Source organism: Carcharhinus amblyrhynchos, unplaced genomic scaffold (genome assembly GCF_965287045.1).
Source record: "Carcharhinus amblyrhynchos unplaced genomic scaffold, sCarAmb.v2.hapA scaffold_793, whole genome shotgun sequence".
NCBI lineage: Eukaryota > Metazoa > Chordata > Chondrichthyes > Carcharhiniformes > Carcharhinidae > Carcharhinus > Carcharhinus amblyrhynchos.
Window position 1 is genome coordinate 1440 of NW_027650533.1, and position 16593 is coordinate 18032.

Genomic DNA, 16593 nt, shown 5'->3' on the forward strand with positions numbered 1-16593 from the left:
AACAAAGAATATATGGATTCTGACAATTAATATATTTTCTCTCTCTCTCTCTTTCCCCTCGCTCTTTCCCTCTCCCCTCACCTCTCTCTCTGCCCCTTGCACTCACTCCCACCTGCGTGCGTGCTCTCTCTCTCTTCCCCTCACGCGGTCTCTCTCACTCTCTCTTTCTCACGCTCTCTCTCTCTGCCCCCTCGCACTCTCTCTTTCACTCTCTTTCCCACTCTCTCCCTCTCTTCTTTTTCCATTCTCTCTTCCTTTCTCACTCCCCTCCACCCCCCCAGCTCGCGCTCTCTCTCTCTGTCTCTCTCTGTTTTTCTCTCTCTCTCTCTTTTTCTCACTTTCACTCTCTCTGTTTCTCTCACTCTGCCCCCCGCGCGCTCTCTCTCTGTCTCCCACCCAGCTCGCTCGCGCTCTCTGTTTTTCTCCCTCCCTCTCTCTGCCCCCACCTCACACTCTGCCTCGCGCTCTCTTTTTCTCACTGCCTCACTCTCTCTGTTGATTTCTAACCCTTGCAGACGTTCACAGACAGTCAGCAGATATGAAGCAGAAGCTGAGATTCGACCTCAGTCTCCAGTTGTGAGGAACTGGGCTTGTGCCCTGGATCTCGTGCATTCACTCCAGCCCACAGGGTAACTCTGGGCTTGGGGCGGTGGAGGGGGGGGTGGGGGTAGGGCTGTGTGTCACTGGCCAGTGCCACTGGAGATTGAAGAGTCTGTGTGCTGGGACATTGAACACAGTTTGTAGCAGGCTTCCCCTGAGCAGAATGTGTTCAGGTTCATCTGGGTCGGAATCTGTGATCTCCCTCCATCCCCAGCTCCCTGTCACTGCTGTACCCCAGAGCTGGAGTAACGAGCACCGGGAGGGGGAGGAGTGGAGGGGGAGGAGTGGGGGGAGGAGTGGGGGGAGGGAGGAGGAGTGGGAGGGAGGAGGGGGGGAGGGAGGAGGAGGGGGGGAGGAGGGGTGGAGGGGGGCAGGGGGGAGGAGTGGGGGGGAGGGAGGAGTGGGGGGAGGGGTGGAGGGTGGGGGAGGTTAGGGAGGAGGGGTGGAGGGTGGGGGGTTAGGGAGGAGGGGGTTAGGGGAGGAGGGGTGGAGGGTGGGGGGGTTGGGGTGGAGGGTGGGGGGGTTAGGGAGGAGGGGTGGAGGGTGGGGGGGGTTAGGGAGGAGGGGTGGAGGGTGGGGGGGGGTTAGGGAGGAGGGGTGGAGTGTGGGGGGGTTAGGGAGGAGGGGTGGAGGGTGGGGGGGTTAGGGAGGAGGGGTGGAGGGTGGGGGGGGTTAGGGAGGAGGGGTGGAGGGTGGGGGGGTTAGGGAGGAGGGGTGGAGGGTGGGGGGGGGTTAGGGAGGGAGGAGTGGGGGTGGGGGGGGTTAGGGAGGAGGAGTGGGGGTGGGGGGGGGTTAGGGAGGAGGAGTGGGGGTGGGGGGGGGTTAGGGAGGAGGAGTGGGGGTGGGGGGGGGTTAGGGAGGAGGAGTGGGGGTGGGGGGGGGGTTAGGGAGGAGGAGTGGGGGTGGGGGGGTTAGGGAGGAGGAGTGGGGGTGGGGGGGGGTTAGGGAGGAGGAGTGGGGGTGGGGGGGGTAGGGAGGAGGAGTGGGGGTGGGGGGGGGTTAGGGAGGAGGAGTGGGGGTGGGGGGGGTTAGGGAGGAGGAGTGGGGGTGGGGGGGGTTAGGGAGGAGGAGTGGGGGTGGGGGGGGTTAGGGAGGAGGAGTGGGGGTGGGGGGGGTTAGGGAGGAGGAGTGGGGGTGGGGGGGGTTAGGGAGGAGGAGTGGGGGTGGGGGGGTTAGGGAGGAGGAGTGGGGGTGGGGGGGGTTAGGGAGGAGGAGTGGGGGTGGGGGGGGTTAGGGAGGAGGAGTGGGGGTGGGGGGGGTTAGGGAGGAGGAGTGGGGGTGGGGGGGGTTAGGGAGGAGGAGTGGGGGTGGGGGGGGTTAGGGAGGAGGAGTGGGGGTGGGGGGGGTTAGGGAGGAGGAGTGGGGGTGGGGGGGTTAGGGAGGAGGAGTGAGGGTGGGGGGGTTAGGAGGAGGAGGAGGAGTGGGGGTGGGGGGGGTTAGGGAGGAGGAGTGGGGGGAGAGGAAAGGAGGGAGGGTGTAAATTTGCTGAAGGACTGAGTTTGGGCAGAAAGGGAACTTGGGTATGAAGTGAGAGGGGGCTCAGTGGCATGTCAGAGGGAGAGTGGGGGTGTGAATCTGGAGTAGACCCTCCCTCCATTCCACCTTCTCTTGGGGGTCTATCCTTAGCTGAGTGGTGTCGCTGGCCATCCGCTTCAAACCCCACCCCAGCTCCCTTTACATCCTGGCTCAGGAACGAGGAAAAACAGCCTGGCGTGTGAGTGTGTGCGCATGTGTGGTGGTCAGTGTCAGCTCCTGTACGGTCCGTGTGTGTGTGTCAGTGTCAGCTCCTGTACGGTCCGTGTGTGTCAGTGTCAGCTCCTGTACGGTCCGTGTGTGTCAGTGTCAGCTCCTGTGCGGTCCGTGTGTGTGTGTCAGTGTCAGCTCCTGTGCGGTCCGTGTGTGTGTCAGTGTCAGCTCCTGTACGGTCCGTGTGTGTCAGTGTCAGCTCCTGTACGGTCCGTGTGTGTGTGTCAGTGTCAGCTCCTGTACGGTCTGTGTGTGTCAGTGTCAGCTCCTGTACGGTCCGTGTGTGTGTGTCAGTGTCAGCTCCTGTACGGTCCGTGTGTGTGTGTCAGTGTCAGCTCCTGTACGGTCCGTGTGTGTCAGTGTCAGCTCCTGTGCGGTCCGTGTGTGTGTCAGTGTCAGCTCCTGTACGTCCGTGTGTGTCAGTGTCAGCTCCTGTACAGTCTGTGTGTGTCAGTGTCAGCTCCTGTACAGTCCGTGTGTGTCAGTGTCAGCTCCTGTACAGTCCGTGTGTGTCAGTGTCAGCTCCTGTACAGTCCGTGTGTGTCAGTGTCAGCTCCTGTACAGTCCGTGTGTGTCAGTGTCAGCTCCTGTACGGTCTGTGTGTGTGTGTAACAGGCTGGCACAGTGGGTTAGCACTGCTGCCTCACAGTGCCAGGGATCCGGTTCGATTCCCGGTTTGGGTTACTGTCTGTGTGGAGTCTGCACATTCTCCCTGTGTCTGCGTGGGTTTCCTCTGGGTGCTCCGGTTTCCTCCCACAGTCTGAAAGACATGCTGGTTAGGGTGCATTGGGCCGTGCTAAATTCTCCCTCAGTGTAACCCGAACCGGCGCTGGAGTGTGGGCGACTAGGGGATTTTCACAGTAACTTCATTGCAGTGTTAATACAAGCCTATTTGTGACATTGATAAATAAACTTTTAAAACCATAACGGGATGATGGACACCATTTCCTGAGATACACATTCGCTGCGATGTGAAGCGGTATGTTGGGTGAGTTAGCAGAGAATATCTAGCCCCTCTACCCCAGCACGTTCTGTTGGGGGGTCCGAGTGAGTGGGGGGTATAGGTTGGGGTGGGGATGGTGGGAGAGGAGTGGGTTGCAGTCTGGAGTGGGGAGCAGGTTGCAGTGATTGGTGGCGGAGGGGGTTGGGGGACAGGGAGCTCTGATTTTGAACAGCGTTTCCCTGCAGATTGTTAACCCCCCCACCCCCCACTGTGGTTGTGTTTTGCAGCCCCCATTGGATGGAAGTGTATGAAGAGGCTCCTCCAAGACTGGTAAGCAGCAGCGCCCCCCCCCCCCCCGGCCAGATATTGGGATGAGTGGGAACCACAATGCAGTGAGCATCCCGTGGGGTCTGTGTGGGGAGGCTGCAAGGAAGTGACGGGGAAGTGTCAGATTGCAGCAGGGGAGCCTGGGTGGGGGGCGGAGCCCACAGCGGGCGGGGGGAGTGGGGTGGGGGGGGAGCCCGCAGTGGGCGGGGGGAGTGGGGTGGGGGGGAGCCCGCAGCAGGGGGAGTGGGGTCAGGGTGAGCCCGCAGCAGGGGGAGTGGGGTGGGGGTGAGCCCACAGCAGGGGGAGTGGGGTCGGGGGGGGTGAGCCTGCAGCAGGGGGAGTGGGGTGGTGGGGGGGGGTGAGCCCGCAGCAGGGGGAGTGGGGTGGGGGGGGGGTGAGCCCGCAGCAGGGGGAGTGGGGTGGGGGGGGTGGTGAGCCCGCAGCAGGGGGAGTGAGGTTGCGGGGGGTGGTGAGCCCACAGCAAGAGGAGTTGGGGGGGGGGGTGGGGGTGAGCCCGCAGCAGGGGAGTGGGGTGGGGGGGGCGGTGAGCCCGCAGCAGGGGGAGTGGGGTGGGGGGGGCGGTGAGCCCGCAGCAGGGGGAGTGGGGTGGGGGGGGGGCGGTGAGCCTGCAGCAGGGGGAGTGGGGTGGGGGGGGGTGAGCCCGCAGCAGGGGGAGTGGGGTTGCGGGGGGTGAGCCCGCAGCAGGGGGAGTGGGGTGGGGGGGGGGGTGAGCCCGCAGCAGGGGGAGTGGGGTGGGGGGGGGGGTGAGCCCGCAGCAGGGGGAGTGGGGTGGGGGGGGGGGTGAGCCCGCAGCAGGGGGAGTGGGGTGGGGGGGGGGGGTGAGCCCGCAGCAGGGGGAGGGGGGTGGGGGGGGGGGGGTGAGCCGCAGCAGGGGGAGTGGGGTTGCGGGGGGTGAGCCCGCAGCAGGGGGAGTGGGGTGGGGGGGGGGGTGAGCCCGCAGCAGGGGGAGTGGGGTGGGGGGGGGGGGTGAGCCCGCAGCAGGGGGAGTGGGGTTGCGGGGGGTGAGCCCGCAGCAGGGGGAGTGGGGTTGCGGGGGGTGAGCCCGCAGCAGGGGGAGTGGGGTGGGGGGGGGGGTGAGCCCGCAGCAGGGGGAGTGGGGTGGGGGGGGGGGGGGTGAGCCCGCAGCAGGGGGAGTGGGGTGGGGGGGGGTGAGCCCGCAGCAGGGGGAGTGGGGTTGCGGGGGGTGAGCCTGCAGCAGGGGGAGTGGGGTGGGGGGGGGGTGAGCCCGCAGCAGGGGGAGTGGGGTGGGGGGGGGGTGAGCCCGCAGCAGGGGGAGTGGGGTGGGGGGGGGGTGAGCCCGCAGCAGGGGGAGTGGGGTGGGGGGGGGGTGAGCCCGCAGCAGGGGGAGTGGGGTTGCGGGGGGTGGTGAGCCCACAGCAGGGGGAGGGAGGGGTGAGCCCGCAGCAGGGGGAGTGGGGTTGCGGGGGGGTGGTGAGCCCACAGCAGGGGGAGGGAAGGGGGAGCCCGCAGCAGGGGGAGTGGGGTGTGGAGGTGAGCCCACAGCAGGGGGAGTGGGGTGGGGGGGGGGGGTGAGCCCGCAGCAGGGGGAGTGGGGTTGCGGGGGGTGGTGAGCCCACAGCAGGGGGAGGGAAGGGGGAGCCCGCAGCAGGGGGAGTGGGGTGTGGAGGTGAGCCCACAGCAGGGGGAGTGGGGTGGGGGGGGGTAAGCCCACAGTAGGGGCACAATGTGGGGGGGGGCTGCAGCGGAGACTGGGGGGGGGGGTAGAGCCCGCAGTGGCGGGAGGGAGGGGGAGCCCGTGGTGGGGAGAGGGTGGGCAGGATCCCATAGCGAGGTGGGGGAGACAACATCTGACATTTAAATCACTGACAGACATACGGATCAGGAGCAGGCGCAGCCGCTGGCCTCGTGGGATTATCAGTAAACCAGAAACTCAGCTCGTTTCTGGGGGACCCGGGTTCGAATGCCACCCACGGCAGATGGTGAATTCAATAAAAAATATCTGGAATTAAGAATCTCCTGATGACCCATTGTCGGAAAAACCCATCTGGTTCCCTTTAGGGAAGGAAATCTGCCGTCCTTACCCCGGTCTGGCCTACATGTGACTCCAGAGACACAGCAATGTGGGTGACTCTCAACTGCCCTCCAAGGGGCAACTAGGGATGGGCAATAAATGCTGGCCCAGCCAGCGGCGCCCATGTCCCAGGGATGAATAATATTTCAAATGAGACTGGGGTCCATCACAAATGATCTGTAACCGTCTGCGACTTTGCCTTGGGGGTTTTGACTTGGTGGGTTTGGGCTAACGGGGCTTCACCTTCCGGGGTTACGTCCCGGGGGTAGAGAGCAGTAGAGGCTGGGGAAAGAAATATTTTTAAGGCAGGTCAGGACAGATTCTTTTGGCTGAGGTGCAAATGAGATCAAGCCTTCAAGGGGGAGCTATACCTACTCCAATCAGCTTGGATCATGTAGATCAAGCCCAGGACAGGAGGTGAGAGCCCTGTCTTGTCAGCTTGGATCGGGAATGTCCCAACTTGCTGGGACTTGGTTGGATTGAATTGGAATAAAAACAAAAAAAAGGGGGTGAAAGGTTATTGGGGGTCGGCAGAATGTGGGGTTCATGTTACATCAGAGCAGCCATGGTCTTGAGGTTCGAGGGGCCAAATGGCCTTCTGCTTTTTTAAAATTCATTCCTGGGACACGGGCGTCGCTGTCTGGGCCAGCATTTATTACCCATCCCTAATTATCCATGGAGGGCAGTTGAGAGTCAACCATGTTGCTGTGACTCTGGAGTCACATGTAGGCCAGACCAGGGTAAGGACGGCAGATTTCCTTCCCTAAAGGACCCAGATGGATTGTGAAGTTGCAATGTTTCCTGGTTTATAGTTGGGAAATTATGGTGTATTTGGATGAATGTTTTAAATAAAAAGATTGTCTCTACTGCTCTCCCTGCCCCTCCCCTGAAAGAGATCCACCATCCTCTGAGAGAAAAACATCTCTCGTTAATTCTGTCTTCCATGGGAGACCTCTTATTTTTAAACTGTGACCCTCCCCCTCCTTGCTGCCTCACAGCGCCAGGGACCTGGGTTCAATCCCAGTGGCACGGTGACACAGTGGGTTAGCGCTGCTGTCTCACAGCGCCAGGGACCCGGGTTCAATCCCAGTGGCACGGTGACACAGTGGGTTAGCGCTGCTGTCTCACAGCGCCAGGGACCCGGGTTCAATCCCAGTGGCACGGTGACACAGTGGGTTAGCGCTGCTGTCTCACAGCGCCAGGGACCCGGGTTCAATCCCAGTGGCACGGTGACACAGTGGGTTAGCGCTGCTGTCTCACAGCGCCAGGGACCCGGGTTCAATCCCAGCGGCACGGTGACACAGTGGGTTAGCACTGCTGTCTCACAGCGCCAGGGACCCAGGTTCGATCCCAGTGGCACGGTGACACAGTGGGTTAGCGCTGCTGCGTCACAGCGCCAGGGACCCGGGTTCAATCCCAGCGGCACGGTGACACAGTGGGTTCGCGCTGCTGTCTCACAGGGACCCGGGTTCAATCCCAGCGGCATGGTGACACAGTGGGTTAGCGCTGCTGCCTCATAGGAACCCGGGTTCAATCCCAGCGGCATGGTGACACAGTGGGTTAGCGCTGCTGCCTCACAGCGCCAGGGACCTGGGTTCAAATCCAGTGGCACGGTGACACAGTGGGTTAGCACTGCTGCCTCACAGCGGCAGGCACCCGGGTTCGATTCCTGACTTGGGTCACTGTCTGTTTGGAGTCTGCATGTTCTCCCTGTGTCTGCATGGGTTTCCTCTGGGTGCTCCGGTTTCCTCCCACAGTCTGAAAGATGTGCTGGTTAGGGTGTTGGCTGTGCTAAATTCCCCCTCATTGTCACCTGAATTGTGATGAGGGGAATATTCACAGTAACTTCATTGCAGTGTTAATGTAAGCCTTACTGGTGACACTAATAAATAAACTTTAGAAAAGAACAATGATCAAACAGTACTGGTTGCTGAGCAGATTGTGAACGATGAGTGAAGGTTGTTCTGAGGGTTTGACAGCAGCATGACATATACAGTGATGTCCACCAGGCGGGGCCTCTCACTATCGCAAAGAGAACTGCACTCTGCCCCCAGACACACTTACACTAACACACTGGGGGTCACCTTGGTGAGGGGGAGACGGAGAGGGAGTCTCTTTCCTCATAAAGTAATCCCTTGGTGCGAGGATTGAGTCAAGAGAACCTTGCGTGAACTGCTCTCAACAGAGTTATATCCTTTTTCAGAAGAAGAGACTAAAACTGGGCATAATATTACAGATGGGTCCTGAACAACTGCAGTAAAACATTCCGACTTCAACAACCTCAGGCTAAAGGGATGATCCTTTAAAACAGAGATGAGGAGGAATTTCTTCAGCCAGAGAGTGGGGAATGTGTGGAACTCTTTGCTGCAGAAGGCTGTGGAGGGCCAGGCCATTGAGTGTCTTTAAGACACTCAATGACCTGGCCCTCCACAATGACACTCAATGACACAGTGGGTTAGCGCTGCTGCCTCACAGGGCCAGGGACCCGGGTTCAATCCCAGCGGCACGGTGACACAGTGGGTTAGCGCTCCTGTCTCACAGCGCCAGGGACCTGGGTTCAATCCCAGCGGCGCGGTGACACAGTGGGTTAGCACTGCTGCCTCACAGCGCCAGGGACCCGGGTTCAATCCCAGCGGCACGGTGACACAGTGGGTTAGCGCTGCTGCCTCACAGCGCCAGGGACCCAGGTTCAATCCCAGCGGCACGGTGACACAGTGGGTTAGCGCTGCTGTCTCACAGCGCCAGGGACCTGGGTTCAATCCCAGCAGCACGGTGACACAGTGGGTTAGCGCTGCTGCCTCACAGCGCCAGGGACCCAGGTTCAATCCCAGCGGCACGGTGACACAGTGGGTTAGCACTGCTGTCTCACAGCGCCAGGGCCCCGGGTTCAATCCCAGCGGCACGGTGACACAGTGGGTTAGCGCTGCTGCCTCACGGCGCCAGGGACCCAGCTTCAATCCCAGCGGCACGGTGACACAGTGGGTTAGCGCTGCTGCCTCACAGGGACCTGGGTTCAATCCCAGCGGCACGGTGACACAGTGGGTTAGCGCTGCTGCCTCACAGCTCCAGGGACCCGGGTTCGATTCCTGGCTTGGGTCACTGTCTGTGCGGGGTCTGCATGTTCTCCCCTTGTCTGCGTGGGTTTTGTCCGGGTGCTCTGGTTTCCTCCCACAGTCCAAAGATTAGGGGGATTGTGAATTGGCCATGCTAAGTATGTGGGGTTATGGGATAGGGTGGGGGAGAGGGCTTGGGGAAGAGCCTCTGTCAGAAAGTTTGTGCAGCCTCGATGGGCCAAATGGCCTATTCTGTAGTGTGGGGATTCTGCAATCCACTTGCCTTACTAATTATTTTCTTTACATGCATGCTAAGTTTGTGATTTTTTTAAAAAAGTTATTCGTGTCACAAGTAAGGCTTACATTAACACTGCAATGAAGTTACTGTGAAAATCCCCTAGTCGCCCACACTCCGGCTCCTGTTCGGTTTACACTGAGGGAGAATTTAGCACGGCCCAATGCACCCTAACCAGCACGTCTTTCAGACTGTGGGAGGAAACCGGAGCACCCGGAGGAAACCCACGCAGACACAGGGAGAATGTGCAGACTCCGCACAGACGGTGACCCAAAGCCGGGAATCGAACCCGGGTCCCTAGCGCTGTGAGGCAGCAGCGCTAACCCACTGTGTCACCGTGCCGCTGGGATTGAACCTGGGTCCCTGGCGCTGTGAGGCAGCAGCGCTAACCCACTGTGTCACCGTGCCACTGGGATTGAACCCGGGTCCCTGGCGCCGTGAGACAGCAGCGCTAACCCACTGTGTCACCGTGCCGCTGGGATTGAACCCGGGTCCCTGGCGCTGTGAGACAGCAGCGCTAGCCCACTGTGCCGCTGGGATTGAACCCGGGTCCCTGGCGCTGTGAGACAGCAGCACTAACCCACTGTGTCACTGTGCCGCTGGGATTGAACCGGGTCTCTGGCGCTGTGAGACAGCAGCACTAACCCACTGTGCCGCTGGGATTGAACCCGGGTCCCTGGCGCTGTGAGACAGCAGCACTAACCCACTGTGCCGCTGGGATTGAACCCGGGTCCCTGGCGCTGTGAGACAGCAGCACTAACCCACTGTGTCACTGTGCCGCTGGGATTGAACCGGGTCTCTGGCGCTGTGAGACAGCAGCACTAACCCACTGTGCTGCTGGGATTGAACCCGGGTCCCTGGCGCTGTGAGACAGCAGCACTAACCCACTGTGTCACTGTGCCGCTGGGATTGAACCCGGGTCTCTGGCGCTGTGAGACAGCGGCGCTAACCCATTATGTCACCGTGCCGCTGGGATTGAACCCGGGTCCCTGGCGCTGTGAGGCAGCAGCGCTAACCCACTGTGTCACTGTGCCGCTGGGATTGAACCCGGGTCCCTGGCGCCGTGAGGCAGCAGCGCTAACCCACTGTGTCACCGTGCCGCTGGGATTGAACCCGGGTCCCTGGCGCCGTGAGGCAGCAGCGCTAACCCACTGTGTCACTGTGCCGCTGGGATTGAACCCGGGTCCCTGGCGCTGTGAGGCAGCAGCGCTAACCCACTGTGTCACCGTGCCGCTGGGATTGAACCCCGGTCCCTGGCGCCGTGAGGCAGCAGCGCTAACCCACTGTGTCACCGTGCCGCTGGGATTGAACCCGGGTCCCTGTGAGGCAGCAGCGCTAACCCACTGTGTCACCGTGCCGCAGGGATTGAACCCGGGTCCCTGGCGCTGTGAGGCAGCAGCGCTAACCCACTGTGTCACCGTGCTGTTGGGATTGAACCCGGGTCCCTGGCGCTGTGAGGCAGCAGCACTAACCCACTGTGTCACCATGCCGCTGGGATTGAACCTGGGTCCCTGGCGCTGTGAGGCAGCAGCGCTAACCCACTGTGTCACCATGCCGCTGGGATTGAACCCGGGTCCCTGGCGCTGTGAGACAGCAGCGCTAACCCACTGTGTCACCGTGCCGCTGGGATTGAACCCGGGTCCCTGGCGCTGTGAGACAGCAGCGCTAACCCACTGTGTCACCGTGCTTCCAAGATGTACTGGGCACCCTGTCTGCCCGAGTCTGCAGTTCAAATTGAAAACTGCTTTTTCACTCTTCCTGCCAGTGTGGCCACTCTCACTGTTATCCACAATATACTCTTTGCCAAATGTTTGTCCACTCATTCAACCCTGCGATATTCCTTTGCGGCCTCTTCTTGCCAACTTAATTGCCCACTATTTAAAAACACTGTCTCTCTCTGTCTGTCTGTGTCTTCTCTGTCTGTCTCTCCCCTCTGTCTGTCTGTCTCTCCCCTCTCTCTGTCTGTCTGTGTCTTCTCTGTCTGTATCTCCCCTCTCTCTGTCTGTCTGTGTCTTCTCTGTCTGTCTCTCCCCTCTCTCTGTCTGTCTGTCTGTCTCTCCCCTCTCTCTGTCTGTCTGTCTCTCTCTCCCCCTCTCTCTGTCTGTCTGTCTCTCTCTCCCCCTCTCTCTGTCTTTGTCTCTGTCTCCAGTTCAGCAGTCAGGCTGCTCAGAGACCGAGTGTGGAACGGGACATTCGCTGTTCTACTTCTACCCTGGACCTAGGCAGGCTTCCTTCACCCAGAGAGCTGTATGGAAAGAGGAAAGGGAGGAGGAGGGCGGCCGGTGAGAGACGTGTGATGGCCGTCATCTATCACCAAGAGGAGCTGAAGCGAAGACAGAGGGTCATCGATCAGTAAGGAGACACAGCCTCTGCTTTGTGCAATGTCTGTCCCCCCGCGCCCCCCGCCCACTCTCTCTCTCTCTCTCTCTCTCTATCCTGGAGTGATATCGTATCAGTGCTCACACCCCACCACTGTACCCTGACTGTCGAACCTGCCCTCTCACCAGTGCACCCCCCCTTCTCCCTGCACTGTCACTGCCATCCTCTCTCTCCACCTCCTCTGACTGCCACTTCCTCATTAGTGTCACAAGTAAGTCCTACATTAACACTGCAATGAAGTTACTGAGAAAATCCTCCCTTGCCGCCCACACTCTGGCGCCTGTTCAGGTGACACTGAGGGAGAATTTAGCACAACCCAATGCACCCTCACCAGCACGTCTTTCAGACTGTGGGAGGAAACCGGAGCACCCGGAGGAAACCCACACAGATACAAAGAAAAGAAAATTCCGGCACAGGAACAGGCCCTTCGGCCCCTCCAAGCCTGCACCGACCATGCTGCCCCCGACTGAACTAAAACCCCCTACCGTTCCGGGGACCATATCCCTCTATTCCCATCCTATTCAAGGATTTGTCAAGATGTTCCTTAAAACTCACTATCGTATCCGCTTCCACTCCCTCCCCCCGGCAGTGAGTTCCAGGCACCCACCCCCCTCTGTGTAAAAAATCTGCCTCGTACATCTCCTTTAAACCTTGCCCCTCGCACCTTAAACCTGTGCCCCCCCCAGTAATTGACTCTTCCACCCTGGGGAAAAGCTTCTGACTATCCACTCTGTCCGTGCCTCTCATAATCTTGTAGCCTTCTATCAGGTCTCCCCTCAACCTCCGTCGCTCCAGTGAGAACAAACCAAGTTTCTCCAACCTCTCCTCATAGCTAATGCCCTCCATACCAGGCAACATCCTGGTAAATCTTTTCTGTCCTCTCTCCAAAGCCTCCGCATCCTTCTGGTAGTGTGGCGACCAAGTGCCGCCTCACCAAGGTTCTGTACAGCTGTAACATGACTTGCCAATTTTTTAAATCAATTCCCCAGCTGATGAAGGCACACATGTCGTAATTGACGGGGAGATCGTGCAGACTCCGCACAGGTGTGACACGAGCTGGGAATCGAATGTGGGTCCCTGGTGCTGTGAGGCAGCAGCGCTAACCCACTGTGTCACCGTGCCGCTGGGATTGAACCCGGGTCCCTGGCGCTGTGAGGCAGCAGCGCTAACCCACTGTGTCACCGTGCCGCTGGGATTGAACCCGGGTCCCTGGCACTGTGAGACAGCAGCGCTAACCCACTGTGTCACCGTGCCGCTGGGATTGAACCCGGGTCCCTGTGAGGCAGCAGCGCTAACCCACTGTGTCACCGTGCCGCTGGGATTGAACCCAGGTCCCTGGCGCTGTGAGACAGCAGTGCTAACCCACTGTGTCACCGTGCTGCTCCACGCTCGCTCTCTCTTAGCCCTCTCCCTCTGCCGTGTTCCCCTTGACCCTTTGGTGGATTTGCTGGGAATTTTGTTCCGGTTTGACTCTGTAACTGCTCTCTTGTGTCCTCAGGCTGAAAATTCAGAAATGGGGTGCGAACAGATCTCCGTGCCCGACCCAGGAGAACGAGGAGTGGGAGAAGATCAGTCCAATCCTACAACCGGCCAACAATCCCAGGACTGAAGACCTTTCCAACAATACTGATCTGGAAGATCGGCAGTTGGTACAGGCTGCTGATTACTAGCTTCAGATTCTGTTCTCATTTAGAATGCTAATTATTCGGCTGTTCCACACGTGGGGCCCCGGATTCCAGATATGAGCTCATAACCCTGTATGACAATCCCAGTTTCAGTACTGAGGGAGCGCCGCCCTGTCAGGGGGTCAGCGCCGAGGGAGCGCCGCACTGTCAGGGGGTCAGCGCCGAGGGAGCGCCGCACTGTCAGAGGGTCAGCGCCGAGGGAGCGCCGCCCTGTCAGAGGGTCAGCGCCGAGGGAGTGCCGCACTGTCAGAGGGTCAGTGCCGAGGGAGCGCCGCACTGTCAGAGGGTCAGCGCCGAGGGAGTGCCGCACTGTCAGAGGGTCAGTGCCGAGGGAGCGCCGCACTGTCAGAGGGTCAGCGCCGAGGGAGCTCCGCGCTGTCAGAGGGTCAGCGCCGAGGGAGCGCCGCGCTGTCAGGGGGTCAGCGCCGAGGGAGCGCCGCGCTGTCAGGGGGTCAGCGCCGAGGGAGCGCCGCGCTGTCAGGGGGTCAGCGCCGAGGGAGCGCCGCGCTGTCAGGGGGTCAGCGCCGAGGGAGCGCCGCGCTGTCAGGGGGTCAGCGCCGAGGGAGCATTTGATGGGGGCATTTTGAAGGGAGCTTTACTCTGTATCTAACCCTGTGTTGTACCTCCCCTGGGAGTGTTTGATGGGGGGACAGTGTAGAGGGAGCTTTACTCTGTATCTAACCCTGTGTTGTACCTCCCCTGGGAGTGTTTGATGGGGGGACAGTGTAGAGGGAGCTTTACTCTGTATCTAACCCCGTGCTGTACCTGTCCTGGGAGTGTTTGATGGGGAACAGTGTAGAGGGAGCTTTACTCTGTATCTAACCCCGTGCTGTACCTGTCCTTCGAATATGTGATGGTCTCACTTTGAGGTTAGCTTGTTTAAAAAGTGATAAGTCCTGTCTTGATTTGAGTTGGTTTGGATTGAGATTCTCCAGAGAAAGTTTGGATTTTTTTCTTCCAGATTCTTTCGAATGTTTTTGCTTTTCTCCGCAATTTTCTGGCGTTTTTAAAATGTTTTAGTGATTGTTTGTTTATAATTGAGCATTTGTGGTCACAATATTGATTTGATTTATTGTTGTCACATGTACTGGGACACAGTATAAGTGTTGTTTTTTGCATGCTATACAGACAAAGTAAACCATTTATAGAGAAGGCAAGGAGAAGGTGCAGAATGTAGTGTTACAGTCACAGCGAGGGTGTAGAAAAAGATCAACTTAATGTGAGGTAGATCCATTCAAAAGTCTGACAGCAGCAGGGAAGAAGCTGTTCTTGAGTCGGTCGGTACGTGACCTCAGATTTTTGTATCCTTTTCCTGATGGAAGAAGGTGGAAGAGAGAATGTCCGGGGTTTGTGGGGTCCTTAATTATACTGGCTGCTTTTCCCGAGGCAGCGGGAAGTGTAGACAGTGTCAATGGATGGGAGGCTGGTTTGTGTGATGGATTGGGCTACATTCATGATCTTTTGTCATTCCTTGTGGTCTTGGGCAGAGCAGGAGCCCAGACCAACTTGTGATACAACCAGAAAGAATGCTTTCTATGGGGCATCTGTAAAAGTTGGTGACAGTCGTAGCAGACATGCCAAATTTCCTTAGTCTTCTGAGAAATAGAGGCGTTGGTGGGGCTTTCTTAACTATAGTGTTGACATGGGGGGACCAGGACAGGTTGGTGGTGACCTGGACACCTAAAAACTTGAAACTCTCGACCATTTCTACTTTATCCCCGTTGATGTAGACAGGGGCATGTTCTCCTTTACACTTCATGAAGTCGATGACAATCTCTTTCGTTTTGTTGACATTGAGGGAGAGATTATTGTCACCGCACCGGTTCACCAGATTCTCTACCTCATTCCTGTACTCTTGTCATTGTTTGAGATCCGACCCATTCCGGTGGTGTCATCAGCAAACTTGAAAATGGAATTGGAGGGGAATTTGTCCGCACAGTGATAGGTGTATAAGGAGTATAGTAGGGTGCTGAGAACACAGCCTTGTGTGGCACTGGTGCTGAGGATGATCATGGAGGAGGTGTTGTTGCCTATCCTGACTGATTATGGTCTGTGGGTCAGGAAGTTCAGGATCCAGTCGCAGAGGGAGATGCCGAGGCCCAGGCCATGGAATTTGGAGATGAGTTTTGTGGGAATAATGGTGTTGAAGCCTGAGCTGTAGTCAATAAATAGGAGTCTGACATTAGGTGTCCTTGTTATCCAGGTGTTCCAGGGTTGGGGGCCAGGGAAATGGCACCTGCTTGTGGACCTGTTGTGGTGGTCGGCAAACTGTAGTGGCTCCAGGTATTCCGGGAGGCTGGAATTGATTCGAGCCATGTCTAAGCACTTCATATTGATGGCTGTCAGAGCCACCGGCCGATTGTCCTGAAGCCACGCTGCCTTTCTGAGGTCCTGGGATGATGGTCGCCTTCTTGGAGCAGATAGGGAGCTCAGATTGTGGTAGAGAGAGGTTGAAGGTGTTTGTGAATACCCCCGCCAGCTGATCCACGCAGGATCTGAGTGCACGTCCGGGTACCCCACCCGGGCCGGTCAGTTTCCGCGGGCTGTCCTTCGAGAAAGCTGCCCTGACATCTGCAATGCTGACCCCAGGTACAGGTTTATCCGGGTGGAGGGGCACGCTCTCACTGACCTCTGTGTCTCATTCTTCTTTGAAAGTCTTGTCTCTTAAAGTTTATTTATCGTTGTCACAAGTCGGATTACATTAACACTGCGGTGAAGTGACTGTGGAACTCTGTGCCTGGTGATTGTGAGGTAACGATGATGTTCTCTGCGCAGTTTTTCCAGCCTCGGTGGAATTTTACGGTCCCGGGACAGCACCCTGCTTGGTGGGATATCCCATTCCTGCCTTGTTACCGTACAGAGGCTGAAGAGGAAGAGCGGCCATTTAACTTCCTGCAGGATTCGGTGTAGCAAGGTGGGAGCGTCACCGCACTGAGGTCAGGAGGACCTGTCGTGCGTCTGTTTGTTAGAATTTATTGATGTATTTATTGGCTTTGGTGTAATTTATTTTGCGATGTTTGTAACGGGTGTTGGCGGGGGAGACGGTCGGTCAGTTTGTGAGCTATCTTTGCTGTCTGTAATGTTGGAATAAAGGCAAGGATTTTGAAATGTTTTGGCAGCCGGTTTTGGTGACGGATTAGGAGGAAGACTGTCGCCTTCTTTCGGAATATATCGCTCCCAGCGAGAGTCACGATTGCCTTCAGATACAGGCTGGGTGATAACTCGTCTCGATACAGGATCCCGAGCTCAGCCCTCAGTATCTCTGAAAGCGGCATGACCCAAACATCTCATTGTGAGACATCACAACCAATGCAGCTCATCACTGCATTCCACTACACCCCTGCAGGCTGGAACCATCCCCCCCCCCCCCCACCTCGCACCCCTGCAGGCTGGAACCCCCCCACTTCCCCACCCTCCCACCCTGCAGGCTGGAACCATCTCTCCCCCCACCCCCCGCACCTCGCACCCCTGCAGACTGCAGCTCCTCCCCCCTCACGCCCCTGCAGACTGGA

At 58.6% G+C, this 16593-nt stretch overlaps 1 protein-coding gene across 1 annotated transcript; it reads left to right on the forward strand.

The window, feature by feature from the left end:
• Positions 1 to 515: 515 nt before the first annotated feature.
• Positions 516 to 16193, forward strand: LOC145340131 (uncharacterized; the record flags this gene model as incomplete). The annotated part of the gene is made up of 5 exons (XM_080184558.1): positions 516 to 629; positions 3577 to 3619; positions 11167 to 11369; positions 12895 to 13045; positions 15857 to 16193. Coding segments are annotated over 5 exons (646 nt in total), but the record flags the coding sequence as incomplete, so codon positions are not given.
• Between the last annotated feature and the right edge of the window lie 400 nt (positions 16194 to 16593).